Genomic DNA, 21,164 nt, shown 5'->3' with positions numbered 1-21,164 from the left:
AAGTAGATTGGGTTTCTTTAGTTTAATATTGGGCTAGTTTGATTGAGCAGAAATACGCTTTTGTTTCTCTAACATCACCACCTTCGCTATTAAAAAATGAATATCATTGTCCAAAAGTATAAAGGATTTTACCCTTGATGCCACTTTTTTTTAATAAAAAAAGTTACATTTGATGTCGTTAAGATAAGTGAACAGAATGAGTCAATTCGAGTATAGTTTAATGGATAAAACACTCGTTACATCCCTAAAGTCCATCATTTAATCCCCTACTCCACAATTGTTGAGATAAAAGGAAAAAAAAACCGAAAGGGTATGTCTGGACTTAGACTACACTTCAAAACTGTAATAACTCCTACCATGTAATAGCTCGACCTAAAAAATTGGATACTAAATACTACGCTATTATAGCACCACTTTCTTGGTTCAGTTACAAGTTTAATACATGAAAGGATAGTATCTTCTAGACCCTAAGCTTTAAAAAGAGTTTAAGAAGTTCACAGACTTTCAATTTTGTGTCAAATAAATTCGTGAAATTTTAAATGTATCTCATAGGACATTGAATTTTTAATTTTATTTAATTAGTCCAAATAGACATATAAAAACCAGTACTAAGAAATTGATAAGTTTGAAATAGATCACAGCTCCATTGTTTGAAAACATAGATCATTTATGAGAACATAAAAAGAGGAAAGTTGAAGTTCAAAATGCATGGCTCCACACGTTTTTACAGAGTTTTTGTTCAAAAAAAGAAAAACAAAACCATTTTGAATATAGTTTTCAAACAACCTCTTGACTAGAACATTTTTTAAACGTAAAGTCTTATTGATTGACATACTAATAATAATAATCGAAATGTGATTAATAACTTCCCTAAGAATGATTTTAGAAAGAGGTGATTTTAGTTAAAAAGATTTAATGATAATTGATTTTGTCAAAAGTGATTTTTATATAATTAATTTAATATTTGATTACACGTTTTTCAAGTAATTTTAAAGGATTAATATTTGAACTTTAAACAGAATCGAGAGAGAAAAGTTAGATAGCAACAAAAATTAGAGAGAAGCAAAATTTAAGATAGAGAAATAAAATTAGGAGATAGACTACTCCTAAATACTGAAGGCATGCTGATCTAATTTAGAGAGATATTATAGAAATTTTAGAGAAAAGAATAGAGAGAATAAATAAAATTAAAAATAAATAAATACAGAGAGTGAGAAAAATTTTAGAAATTGAAAAAATAAAATTTCTCAAATTTTAAATAGAAAGACAATGTTGACATTTAAAACAACAACCATTTTAAAAATTAATTTTCTATTAATCTTTTGACATAAAAAAATCACTTGGAAATCATCCCAAGTGATAGAATCACTTTGAGTAATTTTGGATTCTTTTCAAAATATTATCAAACATGTCATTTTAAAATTTTGACTCGAGTGAAAATGATTGTAGCCATACCAAAATCACTCCCAACATGTCTTAAGAGGCTTGATATGGAGACTATAATTTCCCGACCTTTTGATTGTAGATGCATTAACTCGTTGAACTATGCTACAAGTATGTTTAACAAATGTTCGTGGAACCTTTTGAATTAGAAATTAATAAATACATGATATAAATACATGATTGAATATATATACATTCCTTGATGTGTTCAAACATGAGACTTAGTTTAAGAACAAATAAAGTTATAATTCCTAGGTTTAAATAATATTTTGGTTGTTGTAATTTTGACTTTAATTAATTTTATTCTATATACTTGATCATTACGTTTTCAACTTTAGGTCGATTTCAATGCTTATACTTTCGAAATGTTTGTTTTGATCTTAAAACTATTTTGGTCCTTTAAATTACACCTCATCCACCCAATTTTTCGAAATGTAATCATAAATTTATATTAAGAGGTTTCATTAGTGTATAAAATTTGTGTTAAAATTTTACAACTTAGAATCATTTTTAAAAGTACTTAATAAACCATAAAAATACTAAAATTATTTTTTTAATAAAATACTAAAATTAAAAAAGAAGTATAAAAACCAAAATGTATGAAGCATTGGAACCCAAATGAACCAAAATACCTTATTTGTAATGTCAAGAATATTCTCACACAATGCATATTTTGGGGGTTCAATGAACGCCAAAAAAGATGTCATTTGATAATCATTTCATTTATAAGTTACAGTTTTAAAAAAAATTGATCGTCTTTTACACAATTTCATTAGTAAGGTATGAAATTTAAAAAAGAAACTTGGCTAAAGTATTTAAAAAACTAATAACAAAGCAAAGGAACACATCTAAGACTTAAAGTAATGTTTCTAAATTTAAGTTACTTTGATGGGACTGATCTTCGTTCATAAATTAATCCACACACATCAAGATCATAAGCACAACCCAATAGAAACAAACCACTTAACAAATGGAATATGTGGCCAAAACTTTTGTGTATTTAAAATACATCAATAAGGCCTTTAAATTCCCCCAAATTATGAATCAATTATTTGCCACTGTCTGTAGCTCTTTCTGGTTCTACAAGCAAATTAAAATTAATCTTCCCACCGCAGATCAGAGCCAGCCCCAACTCAATCCCTATGGCATTGAAATTTTAATCCTAAATCTGCTGATTATAATTAGACCCTTTTAAGCTAATAATCAATACGATGAGTGATGAACATTTTCAAAGAAGAAAAACAATGAAAGAAGAAAAGGCCATTTTTGTGATTGCTTTCTGCAGATAACAATATTACCAGAGCATTTCTATGGCGGCAGCTTCATTACTCAGAGCTTATAAGGAGAAGAAGCTAAAAACTCGTTAAAAGCTACTTTTTAGGTACAAAAATGATAAAAAACTTGATCCCAGAAAAGAAAGAAGAAAGAACGGAAAAATTGGTCAATAAAAATTAGTTTCCCTTTTTTCATTCCTTTTTTGGGATGATTTTTTTTTCTTTGTTTCGCCATTTTCTTCTTTAAATTAACCGAAGAGAAGGGATCAGAATGTTGCAGAAGAGCAAGAATGGCACCTGATCAGACCGTTCTCGTTACATGCCGTACACGTCTTGAACCCAGTTTTCTCCGTGAACAATTTGTGGCTGCCGTTGCACTCATCGCACAGAAGGAACCTGTAGCCGACGCAAGCCTCGCACACGCCGGATTCCGCCTTCGGCAACCCCTCAATCAGCTTCTTCAGCTCGCCGGTCTCGTGGAGCTGCCTGATTTCCTCCGCCCCGCCGATGTACTCCCCGCCGATGAAAACCGCCGGCAAGGCCAACTCCTTCTTCCCGATTATTCGCTGTAGCTCGGCCACAAACCCCGAATCCATCGCCAGATCTCGTTCGTCAACCGAGACGCGAAACCCCCAAAGTATGGAGCGGACGGCCCGGCAGTCCTCGAACGTCGACCTCACCACGCGTAGGCTGGTGAAGTAAACCACAATCCGTTCGTCCGAAACAGGCGCGGCGGCGGTGGATCGTGTCGGCGCCGTGACCGGGGGCGATTTGTTCGATTTAGGGTTAGGGTCTAGAAATTTGACGACCGGTTCGGGTTCCGGCTGGAATCGGAGGCGCGATTGACCCTCCTGCGGGAGATTCGACCAAGCTCTGAGCAAGGAATTAACGAATCGGACGCGCTGGAAGACGATTGCGGCCTTTCTGGCGGCGGGCTTAGGGCTTTCGTCGGCGAAAAGTTCTTGAACGTCTTTGAAAGAGGAGCATGCGAAAGACGGGGATTGCGCGGCCTTATCGGGAATCTGAACCATGGATTTGTTCCAGGAGCGCCACATCGACGCCGGTGTTCCGATGAGGACGGCAACCGAATCTCCGATTTGAGGAGACGAACAAGGAAGAGAAATTGGGGATTGCGGTTGAAGCAAAGATTTGGATGATTCGAAGAGAAGGGGTTTATTTGCAGGCTTTTGGATTTTTGGGGAGAAGAGAGAGAGAGAATTAAAAGGGGGAAGATTGAAGGGCGAAAGCGGTTTGAATAAGAAAGGCGGTTTGTCTACGAGAGGTGGGTAATTAAGAACACACAAACCATAATTTTAGAGCCTTAATTATAGAGAATTTTTAAGAAACCAGATTATCAACTATAATTCCATTCATCTTTAGTTTTCAACTTCTGATTAATTGGGCGTTGGTTTCGTAAAATATCACATGTTGATGTTGTAATTTGGTTAAATTGTTAGCCAATCTTCGTTGGGATGTGGGATGGATATTCGAACTTTCAACCTTATCGTTGGATACATCATAGTTTAATCTTCGAAAAGATTTCTTTTCGTTACGATGTCTATTAAGGTATTTTCTTGACATAATCGAATGAGATTGAGAATGTTGTGACTTTGGAAAATGTGTCTAGTGGGCTAAAATTTGATCATATTACCAGTTCGCAAGCTCTTTTATTGGTTAAGTGATTGTTCATGTGTCTCTCGAGGTTGTTGTTTTCTTTCGTAAATTTTGATTGTGGTGCATGGTCACTACTCTTCTGATGCAATAGTCCTATTTTTTTTCCTATATAGTAATTCTTTGATAAAAAAGTATCGTGTATTTTTAAAATATAAAAAAAAGTATATTTTACATTTTTTAATTAGATGCTTTTTTGAATTTGTTGAAAATTAACGAATATTTATAGGATTTCATCATAAAATTAATTAACAAGAAAAATATCACATGTATTTATAAATTTGGTTAAATTTCTAAATATTTTTCATGTGGGATACTTAAAAAAAATAACCGCCTCCAAAAAAAAATGTCACATAAGAAAATAGTTAGCATCTTATAAAAGTAGAAACAATGGTAATTTATCCTGAATATTAGTGTCAAATTACTTTTGAGAAAAATGTATATTTTATGTATAATTGAGAAATCCATATATATATAGGTTTTAATCGAGAAAATGGAAAAAAGAAAAAAGAAAAAAAAAAGTGGAGAGTGGAGTACAATGGGATCACGTGCAATATGGCCCACCAAAACCATAAATTTACAATGTAATGAGTGTGGTCTGGAGACACGCGTGTTTGGTCTGAAACAAATGTTCAATTATATTTTCTTTTAAGCTTTAAAAAATTAAATTAAATTAAAAAAAAAAAGGTTAAAAAGTGGAAGCCTAACCCCAAACTTTGGTGGGTTCTGAAAAGTTTCACATGCCACACCCAACGCCTAACAATTTTAACCCATGAGAAGTTACAAAGGTAAATTTTACGCGGCTGATTATACCACGTTCGAGAGTAGTTTTGAAATAGTTCAATTTTTTTTTTGTTACCTTTTACCATCACTTTTATTTCATTATCAACCATTACAATTTTGATCACCTCCCAACATAATCTATTATTTGACCATGAAGTATATTAAATCTTAAAAAAATGGTAAACGTGATATTTGACTGAAACAAAATATTGGAAGAATGATTAAAAGTCTCATGTTTGCTAAATGAAGGAAAGATAGTGGATATATAACTAAAAGACAACATCTTTCTGAAAATATGTATTTTGGATGAAATAAAAAATAGTCGTGAATATTTATGTCAAATGTAGACAGTATATTACTATCATAGATATATACAACATTTAGTTGTCCACGATACAAAATCACTTACGAATACGTTTTTAGTAATTTTCTTTTTAACTTGCGTTATTCAGTAAAATGACAATATCTCAGAATTGCTTGCCAAAAATTCCGCGTGAAACATTGAAAACGTATGGGTTTTGAAATTTATGCTTAAGTTTGTTTCTTTCTTATTCTTCTTCTTCCCAAAGTCTACCGAAATGGAGGGTTCACGCTAGGGATGATTTGGTTATTTTGTCTGCTCTTGTTGGCATTGGGAAAAAAAAATTATTGATGGATTATTAATCTTATATTCTCCTTTTCCATTTTTAACTTTTTACTGTATAAATATCTTAGTGAACATTAAACGTTTTATCTCAAGATGTGGATTGACTTCCCTCCTCTATTTAAAGTTCAATTCTTACAAAATTTTTACTTAAAAAAGATAATAGTTTGATATTCATTGATGTAATGTTCTAGTAGGAAAAAAGTTATTTGATTATTTATCACTCACTTAATTTTATTATACTTTTTAAAATTTCAATTTAAGATCGAAATTGATTCATTACCTCAATTTAGTTAAAGGATATCCTTGACTAATTCATATAGAATCTGACTTTTGCAAAGCGATTCATCTCCTTCATCGATAGCGTCAAGATGAAATTAAAATTATTTGGCTTCTAAAAAAAATCTAACAAATGATGAGAGACATGAAAATAGCTTCAACAAGACATATCAATCGAAAGGCAAACAAAGTGTTCCGCGCTTCAACTAAACCAGCGATGAAAGAAGATTTGAAGGATAAATGGAGTTCTCAAACTCTTCACGTGGCTGAACATTTTAGTTTTTTCGATTGATTTATGGTAAGTTGTTTGTTTTTTTCTTTGTTTTAAAAAAAAAAAGTTAAAATGTACGAAGTACTAAATTGAGCATAACTTCACTGTAAATGACATCTACTTCGTTCGTTAAGAAATTCATATAACTTAACGTCACGTGAAAACTGTGATATAAAAAATAAAATAATAAAATGAATTTTTTTTTGTTTAAATTACTTTGGATTTGTATAAAGTAAGTAATAATATTAGACTATTTGTATAAAATAATAATAATAATAATATTAGACTATAATTTATTTTTGAAAAAATAAAATTCCATCGCGAAGCAAGAGAAATTGATCATCGTCTTCCCAAGGAACGCGCCTCTGAGCCAAGGCGCGAAACAGAAATGGAGGTTGAAGCGACTGCGACTACGTCTGAAGCCATTGTTATCAACGTCAAGTTCAGTGGGAGATCGATTCCAGTAACTGTTCCCTGCGATTTGACCGTGAAGGATCTCAAGTCCCTTCTTCAACCTTTAACCAACGTCCTACCTCGTGGCCAGAAGCTCATCTTCAAAGGTTCTGCAACTGGACACTATCTCTATTATGTATGCACTTGCTTTTATGGAAGCAATTTGTTGCTGATGAGTGATTTCAGGGAGGGTTTTGGCGGACGAGATGACTCTGGCGGCATCGGAGGTGGCTAATGGAGCCAAAGTGATGCTCATGGCTTCCCAGGGACTGCACCAAGGGGTAACCTGGTTTATCCGTTGTCTTCTTTCTTACATCTGGATTCAATTTTGCCAAATCTTTACTGTTTGATTCTCCTATTGGATGCTTTTGAGGGATTTACCATGTCGTGCCTCTCGCTCGTCAAATTTATTAGGGTTTACTTGTTAAAATTGCGAGAATTGGTCGACGGTTTATCTGATAAAAATTGTGGACTCGTTTGAAGAGTGAATGGAGTGTATTTAGTCATATGTTTTTCATTTGGACGGCGGTGGATTTGAGATTGTGCATTTGGGAATTAGTTTTCACTGTTTCGATTTGGCTGAATAGGATGGGCCTATCATGCGAGAAGCGAGGACTCGTCCCCGAGAAAGGAGTACGCGAAATGCAAACAATTTCGTTGATGAAAAGCAGCGAGACATTGTAGATAAAAGCCGGATAGAAAGATGGAAGGCCTTTGGAGTGATAGCGTTATCTGACTGCAATTTGAAGGTATATATCAAATCATCGTCTTTCACGTAACAACATAAAAATTGTGATTATTTCTTTCAAATCTTCATTGAGATCTCTCATAGGCAATTCCCAATGAAGTGTGGTCTTGTGAAACTTCAACGAGAATACTTGATTTGAGCAACAACTATATTAAACATGTGCCTTCTCAAGTTGGGTGTATGAGTTCAACACAGGTGAAGTTAATCCCTGTCTTGCTTTTGAGCTTTTCATTTGAATAGCCTAAATTTCTCTTCGTAATATCTCTAATTTTGTCACGATCTGCAGAAATTGTTCCTGACTAATAATGAGATATCTGAACAGTCTATTAGTTGGGAGGGATTGGCACTTTTGAAGCATCTAACGGTTTTATATCTGTCCTATAATCTGTAAGTACCTTCAGTTGTCACTGTCTAATTTTTGCAGTACCAGAATACAAAATGCTCAAGTAAAAATATACTATATCAACGTGTACCTGTTAACGTCAATTGGGCTGGTTGATGCAGGTTTACTACTTTGCCTTCTGCACTTGGAGGCCTGACTTCACTGAAGGAACTGCATGTGAATAATAACAAATTGACGAGCCTCCCAGATGAAATAAGATTTTTGACCCAACTTGAAGTCTTGAAAGCCAGCAATAATAGGTAATTCTGAGCGGGATATACTCGCACAAATTCCTCATCAATAAAACTCTATAACCGTGGTTCTTTCTTTACTTAATAATTTATTCACTCTTTTGTTTCTTGTGGTGTAGATATTTCGACATTGCCTAGTTTATTTAATGTGAATTAATACGTAATTGTATTGTATGGTTCCATACATGGCTCAGGATAAGCATTGTTCCTTCAACTATAGGGGAATGTAGTTCTCTTACAGAGGTATAAGATTTCTGTTTTAAAGAACCTTATTTTTTTCTCTTCTTATTAGGAAATATTAATTCCCAGAATTGTCTCCCCCCCCCCCCCCAAAGTTCTATTGACATGCTTGGCTATGGTGCAGGTGGATTTGTCATCAAACCTTCTGTCAGAGTTGCCACAGACACTAGGTAGTCTGCACAAATTGAAGGTTCGTACTTCATTCCCTCTCACGATCATTTGCTTGCTTTGTATGTTCCATGCTTATCTCAATAGTGGAAGTTGTGGAACAACATGCAGAGTTCGTAAAAGCGAAGCACGTTTCTTCTATAGAATATTCAATAGGAGCAATAATTAGTTACGAAGTTGCTCTGGGGAATAAATCTCTGTCTTTTCCTTCCATATTGTATTTTTTTATTAAAAAAAAGCTAGATCCATGTAATATCTTGTTTTAATTATTCGTTTCAACCTAAGACTTCTAGGATCTGTTTTCTAGTTAATTTTAGAGTGGTTCTCTGTTATGAGAAACAGGGAAATTATCCACCTGAAAAAATTGTGACAATCACCGTTACCTACAGGGCCAAACTATAGAAATCCTCTTCCAGAAAATAGCCCTCAGATGGTCAGATTGATGATAGCCCTTCAAGGACTTGCGGAAGTAACAGAATTACCATAACCTGAAAGCCACCCACCTTAGGCAATACTGAACTTACCAGGCACAATTTTTTGTCAAAAAGCATCCTCCTCCCGAAAGGAAATCTCTACAACCATTTAACCATTGGTGAAACATGAATTCTCTTAACTGCAACGTCAAGTGCACCCTTATCCAAAAAAAGTGATCCTGGTTTCCAGTTAACAAATCCGGTAAATAGTAAATGGTATTGATTTTCAGACTCGAACAAATCAGAGCAACTGGCCCTTCTTGGTACCCATGTTCCCGACTAGCAAGATTATGAGAATTCCTCCCCTGAGCTGGATTCCGAATTGTTTAGATTTCAGATTTCTCAAAAGAAGACATGGGCTTGAAGAGGTCACTCCTACAGTATACCTTGTATGTAAACCAAAGGAATCTATTGTCCGTCACTCTCCTAACCTCCATTTCAGGGGTTCTCTATCCTACCAAAATCAGTCACAAGAGAAGTGTCATCTGCGAAGTCTGGTTAGCATGAATACCACATCAAGATCTATACCTATTGATGATAAATGTAAATCACCACCAGGAAAGATAGGAATGGAGAGAGAATGTAACCTTGATGAATATCTCGTCCCTAAAATCTTACCAATTGGTATCTCATTGTGCAGAATGGAGAAATTAGTAAAGGAACACAACCGTTAATCTAAGCGCTCCCTATATCTCCAAAACCCTTAGCCCCTAGGACTGAAAGAAGAAAATCCTAGTCGAGCCCAAGCCTTGACAAGATCCAGCTTGAAAAGTAGACCTTTCTTCTTCCTTTCCTCCAATCTTCATGAGTTCCAATACCTGCCAATTGCCTCGGCCCAACAAAAACAACCTGCTGGCTTGGTGAAACCATATGCGTGGATAAGGCTTCAATTTATTGCCAATAACCTCAGCAACCATTTCACAGGATAACCTCGTGACTCCAAAGTCTACATTTGCATATTGCCGGTTTGACAACTAGGTCAATCCAGCTTGGTTTTTCATTAGGACTTGCATTAGTAATATCTCAATCAAAAAAAGCTTGCAATCTCAAACCATCTGGAGATCGCTCTTAATAACCTTGACATCTCCAATGAGCTACATACGTTAGGAAAATATTCACGGTTGAATCATCTTTGCCCAACAACTTAAGCCGTTAGTTCAGGTAATTTTAATTGTTAACGTGTTGTAGCTACTTCCCTCAAGTGTAGGCTCATGTAAAAATTTGACTCACAAGACTCATCAAGTCCACTATTAAAAACGAGAGATAATAACACTACAAAAGTCCGAACTGAAGACAAATGTCTCTGATGTCATGTTTAATGAATGACTGAACTAATCTAATCATTTACTATATCTCAATACATATTAATAAACAAAAAATATATATATATATATATAATAACAGAGAAAAAAAACTAGAGAGTATAATATTTTGTTCTTTTCAGGTGTTTGTTTTACCTGTTATTACAATTTGTTATCTATAACAATCATATTGCATATCTTTAACAGTTATTGGAAATTGGTTAAAGAACTAGTCTAAGATACTTTCTGTGACATGTTCGAGAAACACACCCAACACGTACATCGTCATATTATGTTTTTTTTTTCATCGCTTATATAACACTTAACAACCTTGCTTCTAATTTCACACATTCATATTTCCCAAGTTCATTGAGATGGATGTTTGTACGAACTTCAATCGGAGATTCCTCTCAATTATTCTGTGATGCGCTGCAGGCTTTGCATCTCAGCCATAATGGGCTAAGTTCCCTCCCTTCTACACTATTTAAGGTGTGCATCCACCTCTCTACACTTGATCTCCACAACACAGAAATCACCACAGATCTCCTCCGACAGGTTTGTGCTCATGCTGCAACTGTTTGGATCAATTTACGCTTTCTTGATTCGTATGACAATCTTTTGTTGACAGTATGAAGGATGGGAAGATTTTGATGAACGTCGCCGCTTAAAGCATCAGAAGCAACTTGATTTTCGGGTTATGGGCCAAGCTGAATTTGATGAAGGTGCTGATAAACAATGATGCATCATTGGTTTTGAAGAAAACATGCAGCAATTGAACCAGGCTTGGAAAAATTTAGTTGCTGGGGTAGATTTAAAAAATTGCCTCGTAACCAATCATCAAAATATTTTTGATGAATTGACCTCTATACCCTTTCCCTTTTTCTCTGAGTTAGGTAATGATGTGAAGATTGTCCAAGGGTCATCGTCTCGTCTTCAAACTAGTAATATACCATGTTCTTTTAATCACTTGTTAGGTTTTAGTGGAAATTTCAATGGAGATTGCCTATTAGTAGAACCCAAAATCTAACGCAAGTTTCTCGCCTTCTGAAGCTCAAACTCGAAGGTTGAACAACATAATTGAAATTTTGGGATAATTGCAGTTATTCAATTGTCAGTCATATGCCTTATTCATTTCCATTCGCCTTGTAATGTTTTTTAAACACTTTCATAGTTCCCCTTTCCTAATCATTAAAGTTCCTTTCGTTCTTCCCTTCAAAATATACCATCGAGACAATTTTCATCACAACTAGGGATGTCCCACGGAGACCCATCTAAATGGGGCAGAATGGACCACACTACGCCATCTTTTTAATATTTGCCCACACACACACTAAAATAATTTTTTTGTTTTATTATCCTCCCCGACTATGTAAACGAGGTTTAAAAAATAGAGAAAATTCCCACAGGAACTCGGTACCTATGAATTTCCCATAGGGAATCCCCATCCCTGACCTCTGCAAAATTTCGTAGGAGTGGAGAATTAAATGGGGCCAGGGATCAGGACGGGAAATCTTCATCCCCACCCCGCCACATGAACATCCCTAATAGAACCACTCCTTACTAATAATATAACCAACGCTTCTAGGTATAATCTACAAGTGTAAAATATCAATAGTTATACACACAAATTTGTAAGCCAATCCCACAAAACAAGAACTTCATTTCCACGAACAGATTAAACTCCAAGATGCCATCATTTTAAACATCCAGTTCTCAATAAATTGATTTTTTTTAAAGCCAATAATAAACGAGGGGTCAAAAGTGGAGCGACAAGTGGCAATGTTGATATTATGCAACGAACCAAAAGGAGGTCAATGTGTGAAAAAGAGGATAAACAACCGAACTTACCTTCGTCGCCAGTAAAGGTTCAACATTCCAAAGCCAATGGTTGGTCTCAACCATACGAGGAGGTATGCATTTAATTGCACAAATCAAAGTTTCTTCCAAATTTATATATGAATATGTGAACTGTGTCCGGCCATTTAATATCTTGAATACTCTCCGAGCTCTAGAGTACTAAACTTTAGAAGACTGTAAAACAAAGTCCGAGTCTGACCAGGGTCGGAAGAATGATCCAGGAACAGCAGGTACCTAACGGAAGTAAACAGACACCAGAGGGATGTCGATATCATTATCCTCATCGTCCTCGCAAGCCACAACAACATCCAAGTGTCGACGATATGCAGGCAGCTCCACCTTAGCAACATCTCGGGCTAAATCAACAACCTTCTTGTCCATTCGGTCTTTGTGCCGGGGAAACATGCTATTATACAGGAGACAGCTGCCACACGAGATGCTATAGGCGTTCAATCCTTTGTTCTTCAACCATTCAATGAGTTCTCTGAGAGTGGGGTTGTCTTTGATGATCCATCTGTCCCAAACAGTCCAGCTCATCTCCCGGTGCTTAATGACCTTGGGCGGGACTGGCTCGGCCATGGAGAACAGAGGCAGCGCCAGGTTCGCAAATGTGTTACGGTAGTCCTCCACCTTGTGGCCGCCATCCAGAACTTTGTAGAGTTCGAGGCAGACAAGACCTGTGGCCATTGCAGTAGAGGTTGCAATAGCCGGGATGATCCTTCCGGCAATGAACTTGGCTTTCAACTTATCTACTTCAGGAATACTGTAATTCCTCGCTCTCATGTTAGCAAGCCCAGCAATGAGGTCCATATGGTAATTTGAATCATCATCCTGCACATCCAGAAACCATTTTACTCATAACTATCTCGCTACTTGAAAACGAAAACTTTTGTCATAAAAGAACCATTAAAGAAAAGACCTTCTCAAACTGGATCGGTTTCATCCTGAATCCCTCTGATAGCTTCCTGCGGGTATCCTCCAATCTGTTTATCAGTTCATGAATAACAGCTGCATCGTCAACAGATGCGGTAGAGAGACTGGTAGCCTTCTCATCAGTCACTATCTTGGCATCCTTTTTGGGCATAAAATCTGGTACCATAACTCTTTCAATTGCTTCGGCCAATTTCCCGGGGTTCTTAACCCAGTCAGGAATTGAAATGGCATATGACTCTGCTCTTAGTATCGCCGCCGCCAGAACAAAATTTAGGTGACTTGGATCCGTAGTTGAAAACTCCAGTGGATGGGGAAATCTCTTTGGAGCAGACCAGAATGGAGCCCCATTACTAGTTGCAGCATCTTCAGGAAATGTGTATATCAACTGCTTTACACGGTTCGCAAAATAATCTTCAAATCTGTCAAAATTGAATCATCACAAAAGGAGTCAATAAATTGAACAACTGAAGCATGAAAAAGTTAAACGTAGTCAGATGTCGAGATGACAAAGTTGAGATTATCAAGAAAAGTACTTCAAACGAGCCCACGTAATGCAGTCTTCAAAAGTTTCGCATCTTTCTCTATCAAGACACTCAAGAACACGCTCCAAAGTATCCCTAGACTGAGCATCACCAGCATTCATCATCGAAGAAGTATATTCACTAGGATTAGACAGATAAGCATTCACATCAGTAGGAGTCTTCTCAAGTAAACCTTCAAACTCGGATCGAGCCCATGTCAAACAGTGGTCAATGTTGTGCGGAAATGAATGCACGGTGCACATGGGAGCTTGTTTTTCAGGTGGGTCTCTTGATGCCCCATAGTTTTCAGTCAGGTGAGGAATGACCATTTGAGTGTTGCATTTAGCACCAAGGGTACCAGATTCCAAGAGTGGTTTCTGGAAGTACAAGCATCTTTGATCAACATAAAGCCTTGCGTTTACGTTGTCTAGTGCATTAACTACAACATTCAAATTCTCCCAAAAGCTATCATCAAAGACATTCTCAGTTTCAGGACCAACTCGGTTCTGCAAAGCTTCAATGTTGAGATGCCGATTAATTGCAACAGCAGCAGAAGCAGCAACTGTGGATTTGGCCTGCCCAATGTTCCAATCACGGAAAAGGAACTGCCTACTCAGGTTGCTTTTCTCAATTACATCATCATCAGTAATTGTTAGCTTCCCTTCGTTGCTACATGAAACTCCCATCAGTGCAAGATTCTTCAAAAACTCACAGCCTAGAGCACCAGATCCAACCATAAAGACTTTGGCATTTTCCAGTTTCTTCTGTAGCTTAGACCCAAACACTGAAATCTGTGCATCATAACGGCTATTCAGGGGCCTAAAATCACTGGCGTCCAATGACTCTCTGGGAAGAGACTCCACTGAGTCAAAGTAGAAGAACTGCATTTCAGAAAGAAAATAACATGAGGATACAAGAAATAGTAATAAAATGACTTTCACAGCATGCAGAAAAAAGTTGTAGCAAGATCAATCAAATGCAATAACTTAACTGGTCCCATTAGATTATGGTCTAGTTCATGTATGCAGAAAGAGTTGCATGTGTCACTCAGAAGAGAGAGCGGGGGATTTAAATACATTAAAAGAAACTTGCAGAAATAAAAGCCCCAAAGTATTTCAACATTAAAGCCAATAGGCATATTTAATTCAACCTCACCCATATGAAGATAGAAGGATTTTTTATTCTACTAACCTGGACAAGTGGATGAAACTTTCCAGAGCATGCTTTGAGAACCTCTTGAGCTACTATACCACCAAACATGGCTGCCATGGGATTGAGTACTGCCTTGGCTCCAAATGCAAAGTGCCTCAAAAGCTTGGGATTAATATCTTCAATTCTCCCATCTCCTGAACTATCGTTAATGTTACTAGCAACAGAGATCAGCTTTTGAGCATCCTCCTCAGAACCAGCAACTGGTAGGCGACCCAACTCAGTCACAAATTTATCTAAGGCCGAGAATGCCAAGTGTATGAGAGGAGGACGATCGAACTTGGAGAAATCACTGAGGAGAAAATCACCAGGATCGTTGATTGCTTCTCTTAATGGTTTGAAGTTCAACACTTTGGGCTGCTTCACCTGTGTTACAATGCCACCTTTCTCATAGCTACCAAAGTTTGTAGTATCCTCCTCAAGAGTAAATGAATAGGCCCTGCAATTTTTAATCCTTCTCGGCTTCCCGTCGTTCAGCTCTGTCATACCATGAACTTCAGAGAACACCACAAGATCTCCATCCTGAAACTCAAGCCTCTCATCATCAACGCAGGATACAAGAGCAGGATTGTCATTGCTGATGGATGCAATTATGCCAGTGTGTGGGTCCTCTCCATACACGTCATAAACAGTGAACTCAGGCCCAAAGTCACAAAACACTGAACCAAAGAGCCCTCTCACTTCAGATTTGATAAATGAAATTGGAGGCTGGTGGTTATGACAAAAATCATTGAATTCCATAGCTTTGTCAAGACCAGTATCAGTGAAGACAACAACCTGCATCCACAGACCGTGAAAGGTTACATCATGCAATTGAAACTTATATATACTTGAAATAAGCAAACATAATTGATCTTAAGAGATGCACACGCTTGTAACTGAAAGCAGCTATGCTCTTACCAATGTTTGAAAGGAAACTATGGGTCAAGATTTCCAATCCTAACAGAAAAGAAAAACCCACTAATGCAATTTTTTATTGGATTGGTAAAAATGGAACCTTAATTCATTTAATATGTTCTACCAAAGTCCTCTTTCTTCAAATTGGAACTAACAGAGATAAAATAAAACCGATACCTAGGCACCAGTGACCAGAGGCCGTAACAATAACAGCACTAAGGTAGCAAAATTCCTTGTTGGATAAGTTCCGACTAGTTATTAATTAAATTCTTTGATTAGCTGAAAACTACATTTTAGTTTGCAATTTTGATGCTTATAAATTAGCTCAAATTTACATTTTTAGATCAAGCAGTGAAATTTCAGCCAGTAAAGTTTATACATTGTATCAAACTCATACGTTCTTTGAAACTCAAGGATGGTTTCTTAGTTAAGTCTTAATTACTACAACTCGATGGTAATCTCTATGAATAGAGGCGTTAAGTCTTTGTACGGTTACTTGGATGAACAAAAGTATGTAAGAGAGTAATCTCAATTTCTAGATGCTAGAATGCATCTAGCTTGCGTGAGTGTCCTGAGTGTCCAGACTTTAATTTGTGAGTGAAATTCTAGAATGCATTTAGAATTTTTTTTTAAAATATTTGTGTGTCAGGGAGAGCTTGCGTGCACCTCGACTTTACTTCTAGAATTACTCCTCGAGTACACCTTCACTAGGCTGGAAGTTTTCAAGGCCATTGGAAAGGTTAATTTCCTTATGAATTCTTTAACAAGCCTTGGAATCGTCTCGGGCATGATATTATGTAGATGTTGTAACTTTTTCAAAAAGGAGTTGTCAATGCTAGAAATAAGGTAACTTCTGTAGTTCTCTTACCCAATAAAGAGAAAGACTACGGACCAATGATCTTAACTACAAAATCTTGCCAAAAGTTCCACCACAGAAAGTTAGGACTATCTTCACAGCTACCATTTTAGAATTCCAATCACAGACTTCGTGGATATGCAATATTGGTAGGTTGGAAGAAGAGGAGGAAGGGATGGTCTTCAAACTTGATTTAGGAAAAGGCTTATAACTTAGTCCATTTTGATTTTCTCGACTTGAACCTTGAGAGAAAAAAGGATTTGGTAGAAGATGCAGCATAGGAGTTATAAGCAGGCTTTCTTTGACAATGCCCCTGTACCAAAGGGCACCCACCCGCCCCAAGGCCCGGAGCAGGAGACATCAAGTTCTTTGACAAACTTTTCAGTCCTCTTCATTATAAAACCAAGACCGACACTCATAATTTCTGGAGTCTTCAATTGTCAATAGTCTCTCAAATATCATGGCCTGCTCTACAAGAAACCACAAGAAGAAAAACTTTTACATTCCATTAACAAAATTTGAACAAACTCCTGTTCCCTGTGTAAGCATCTTGAGTAACCTCCCCAATTAATGCCTTCCAATTTTTGGAACTGTCATCTCTATTAAAAAGATTGACAAGGGGTAGTTTACGAGATGGGGCAGGTTGGGATAAAGGGCATAAGTTAGATGGTATAAGGTGGATAAGTTAATTGAAGAAGGTGACCTAGGCTTAAGATACAAAGCAAAGGGTCATAGCTATCGTTTTCAAGAAGTGGTGACTGGTGGTGGTGGAGGTTTCTGATAGCACACAATGCTCTTCAGCAAAAATGATAGATAATATCCATGGGATTGACGGGTAGATTTCTAAAATTAATTAGCCCCCCAGATTACTATAATTAATTAACCCCACCCCCCCAAGGCTGGAAATCCCAGAAAATTATTTATATGTTGAAGGATTTCATGTAAAAGAATACAAATTGTGTGGTAGAAAATGATAAAAGGTTTCAATTTAATAGTTAGGTTAAAAAATATATTCATCTTGTACTTTATTTAGTCCCGAAACTTTCAAAAGTACAAATTTAGTCCCCGTACTTTAAAATTCAATACAATTTAGTCCCTATCATTAAATATTAGGCTAGATAAAACATAAATCTAACGTGGCTGCCAACTAAGATCCATATGTATAAATTAAAAAGGACATCTGTACATAATTATGGGTTGGTTCAAGATCAAGTCAGTTCATTGAGCCGGATTAGGGCCTTTAAAAAAAAAGAAACTTTAAAAATTTAGGAAGACGCTTCCCCGCCCTCCTTACGACATCGTCTCTCCCACCCTTCTTCGTAGAATTTCAAGCTCAAGTTTTAGATACCCTCCTCCAAAAGTCCTCTATTTTTATTTTCCAGGTTTTGATCTCTCTATTTCACCTCCTGTCAGCTGTACAAGGGATAAATAAATCCAAGAAAAAGCAGGTGTCTCTTTCTTTAATTGTTCTTTTGCCCTTAAAATTTTGGTGGAACCTTTAAAAATGAAGAAGTTTGAAATCAACAACCAGCCCGGGAGTAGGAGGTATTCAACAATCATGATTTCAGGTGGCGCTCCAAAGATGTTCTCCCGTGAATCTTTTGCTCAATAGGCTAATACATGGAATGCTCTACAATAGTTAAAGCATACAAAAAAATACACGATACAAGAGTCTAAGACACAAGCACACAATTATAAACAAAAACGAGAAGTAGACAAGTTGAGTGTTGACTTTCAATAGGAAGCCTGTGGTAAATAAGCACCAGAATCACAGATGCCAAGCTCAAATTAGAATACCAGAACTTTTACAGTTCTTTTCAAAATTCCAGACAAGATAATAGAGGGAAAAAAATGAATATTTGGAAATTAAATATTGGAATTGTTCTTTAGACTTCCTATTTTGCATATAATATATGAATGCACTTCATTTTGATTTCTTTATAGTCTCTGCCACAATTCCAATTGATGAAAATTTTTAAACACGTTCTTTACCAGTTTTTAACAATTTATTGAACTATCAAGCGTGGTTCAATATCATATCATTTTGTGCACTCCTTAAAAGAAATGAGTAGAGAATATATGTAAAGTTAGCATACCTGGAATTCTGAAAGTTGTTCTTTCACTAGTTTAGTTGTGAAGGTATGGACAACGACAGAATTGTTGAGATCTTGCAACTTCTGAGCGGAGGCAAGTGCTCTGTTTTTACCAACATCGCTCTCTGAGAACACAAAATTACTAGACAAATCCCATAACTCGACTACACCTTCATCCTGCAAGGTCACTGACTTCACCCCAGCAAGAATAACATTCTTGGCTGCAGGAAGAGGGGAAATAAAATAAAATGTCGTTAAAACAGATAACTTAAAACCAAACACAGAACAAAAGCAAGTAAGAATGTTATTCATAAAAAAAGCTCCCTCACAAATGAGACCCGATGAAATTCACAAGATTAGGCCAAAAGCAAAAACCTAATCGGCTCTGATGGTCTCAATCCAATACATTAGCATGATAAAAAAAAAAGCCCTGGATAAGTCTATATGCATGAATATAACATGGTAAAGAACAATACACCGGCATAATCACAACCTGGCTAAAGAAAAGTGATCATCCAGAATCATGAAACGCTACATTTAATACCATTTCATCAAAACATCTTTCGAGATTTTCCTCGTTCTGCTCCCCCCAAAACAAAACAAAAACCAGAGAATTATTTTGCGTGCTCAGGAGAAAGAAGAGTATAGTCCACAAAACAGATCACATAGTTTACACTAAAAACTCGTTTCAAAGTTAAAAAGATAATGTATGAACATATATCACGAAATCAGGAAGCCATCAAAGTGAAGCGCACTACACCATGGACCGTAAAGTTGTATCGTCACATGCTTATAGTTATCAGGACAAGTACACACTAATCAAAATACGTCCGGCATGGCAAGAAAAATGAAAGCACCGGCACCAGAGAGGAAACATCCATCGATTCTAAACAGCATATGCAGAAAGTAGCACGAGTGGTGTTGTCGTCAGTATTTACCAATCTCGGCGCCAAGACCCTGCATCCCGGAAATGAGGACATTGGACACCGAAAGCTTCCGCATGGTTTCGCGGCCATACACAGCAAGTTGTCGGCTGTGCAGATCCTCATCGATGTCCGGCGGGTTGGAATTCCCCAGAGCCATGATCAAAGATGCACCGTCGCTCTGGATGTTGTTGGCGGTGGTAGCAGTGGCGGCAGCGGCAGCGGCAGCTACCTTGCTGTTGGAGTTGGAGTTGGACTCGACGGCGCAGATGTCGATCCGGTGCTTCTTGATTAGAGACGCACCCGCGGTCTGCACGTTGATGTTGTTGTTGTTGTTGATGACGACGTTGTTGGTGTTGTCAGTTTCTTCTTCTACAACCGCACCTTCTTCACCAGCTCTCTTCCTGGGAAGCATAAAGTGCAGTAGGCTGCTGAAAACCCCAGAATACCCGAGCATCAACAACGAAACGAGCAAGACGATGAAAGCAACCAAGAATTCATCAACCACATAACCACTAAGCCCTCTAAACACTAAAAGAACAGCGATCGGCATAAACCCTAGGCCTAGCCAACGCATGATCCGAAAGAAAGATCAATTAAGAGTAAGAAACGTACCGATTAGGATGCTAACGAAGAAGAAGGAAGGAATCTGAAGGAGAAATGGGCGATTTAGTGCGGCGGTGGTTTGAACTTTAAGGTGAGAATTATGGCGGAATTGAATCAATCCAGAACCGGAGGGGCCGGTGCGGGTTCATATAGGGGATTGGAAGGAGGAGGGGAGGGCATAAATGGTTTTTTGCAGCTTCACAGTTTTTCTTTTTTTTTTTTTCCTTTCTAAATCTCTAGGGTTTGGGTTTGGGGACAGATGCTGTTCATTCCATCTCCCAATCCCTCCACTTTGAGAGAGACGCAGAAAAGAGAAATGGTTGGGTACGGTATGAAAGACGGTACATCGTAGAAGATGGGGCAGGGCAGCCTCTGTGGGCCCGCCTCTTGACCTCTTATGCTGTTGTATTGTATTGACCGGTGAATTCCGGTCAGGTCTGATCAAATTTACCAACGAAGTAAAATTTCCATCTTCACCTAAGATAATTAATGACAACTCTACTTCTTAAATTGGTAACAATGAGAGTGTTTGATGAATATAGCTCAGCTGACATATATTGTTTGATACTGATTTTTTTACTTTCTGAGATTTATGTTGAGTTAATTGGTTAAGTTATGCAATGAGGAACAACTCGATATGAGTATATGAACTTAGAAAATACTTTAACAGAGATGTTATAATACAATGAGACCTACTTGTAAGATGAAACATTTTAATGCTCAAGTAAATCTAAAACTCGAGCTAAAAGATTGGTTCCAGCTAAACTCGTTCACCTGTGAATGAGAATGATAACTTATTTATATGAGTTTTGGAGAAGATCATTCTGTTTATGAGATCCAAAAGTTTGTTGTGCAATTCTATATTATTGGATGCTTGATTCGGATAAAA

At 37.0% G+C, this 21,164-nt stretch overlaps 3 protein-coding genes across 5 annotated transcripts; 1 reads left to right on the top strand and 2 right to left on the bottom strand.

Moving 5' to 3' along the window:
• Positions 1-2,688: 2,688 nt before the first annotated feature.
• Positions 2,689-4,060, bottom strand: LOC111017037 (Glutaredoxin family protein). Its single transcript, XM_022292678.2, has one exon. The coding sequence runs from the start codon at positions 3,770-3,772 to the stop codon at positions 2,984-2,986; it is 789 nt and encodes a 262-aa protein (XP_022148370.1). The 5' UTR covers positions 3,773-4,060; the 3' UTR covers positions 2,689-2,983.
• Positions 4,061-6,666: 2,606 nt separating this feature from the next.
• On the top strand, positions 6,667-11,498 carry LOC111017038 (LRR/ubiquitin-like domain protein). The gene is made up of 10 exons (XM_088120662.1): positions 6,667-6,924; positions 7,004-7,098; positions 7,405-7,566; positions 7,650-7,760; positions 7,852-7,952; positions 8,070-8,207; positions 8,393-8,441; positions 8,563-8,628; positions 10,816-10,935; positions 11,009-11,498. The coding sequence occupies exons 1-10, from the start codon at positions 6,753-6,755 to the stop codon at positions 11,117-11,119; spliced, it is 1,125 nt and encodes a 374-aa protein (XP_087976788.1). The 5' UTR covers positions 6,667-6,752; the 3' UTR covers positions 11,120-11,498.
• Positions 11,499-12,142: 644 nt separating this feature from the next.
• Positions 12,143-20,572, bottom strand: UBA1 (ubiquitin-activating enzyme 1). 3 transcript variants are annotated; one of them, XM_022292798.2, is made up of 7 exons: positions 20,285-20,572; positions 19,685-20,100; positions 18,750-18,967; positions 14,883-15,677; positions 13,704-14,572; positions 13,157-13,589; positions 12,143-13,068 (listed from the first exon to the last, which is right to left on the bottom strand). In XM_022292798.2, the coding sequence occupies exons 2-7, from the start codon at positions 20,082-20,084 to the stop codon at positions 12,472-12,474; spliced, it is 3,312 nt and encodes a 1,103-aa protein (XP_022148490.1). In that variant the 5' UTR covers positions 20,085-20,100; positions 20,285-20,572; the 3' UTR covers positions 12,143-12,471. The 3 variants fall into 3 exon arrangements, with proteins under 3 accessions (XP_022148490.1, XP_022148491.1, XP_087976787.1); XM_022292799.2 differs by having other exon boundaries at positions 19,685-20,097; XM_088120661.1 differs by having other exon boundaries at positions 19,685-20,073; positions 20,285-20,571.
• Positions 20,573-21,164: the final 592 nt, after the last annotated feature.

Source organism: Momordica charantia (genome assembly GCF_013281855.1).
Source record: "Momordica charantia cultivar OHB3-1 chromosome 2 unlocalized genomic scaffold, Mcharantia_2.0 BLBB01000002.1, whole genome shotgun sequence".
NCBI classification, from domain to species: Eukaryota; Viridiplantae; Streptophyta; class Magnoliopsida; order Cucurbitales; family Cucurbitaceae; genus Momordica; species Momordica charantia.
This window is presented reverse-complemented; position numbering and strand designations above follow the sequence as displayed.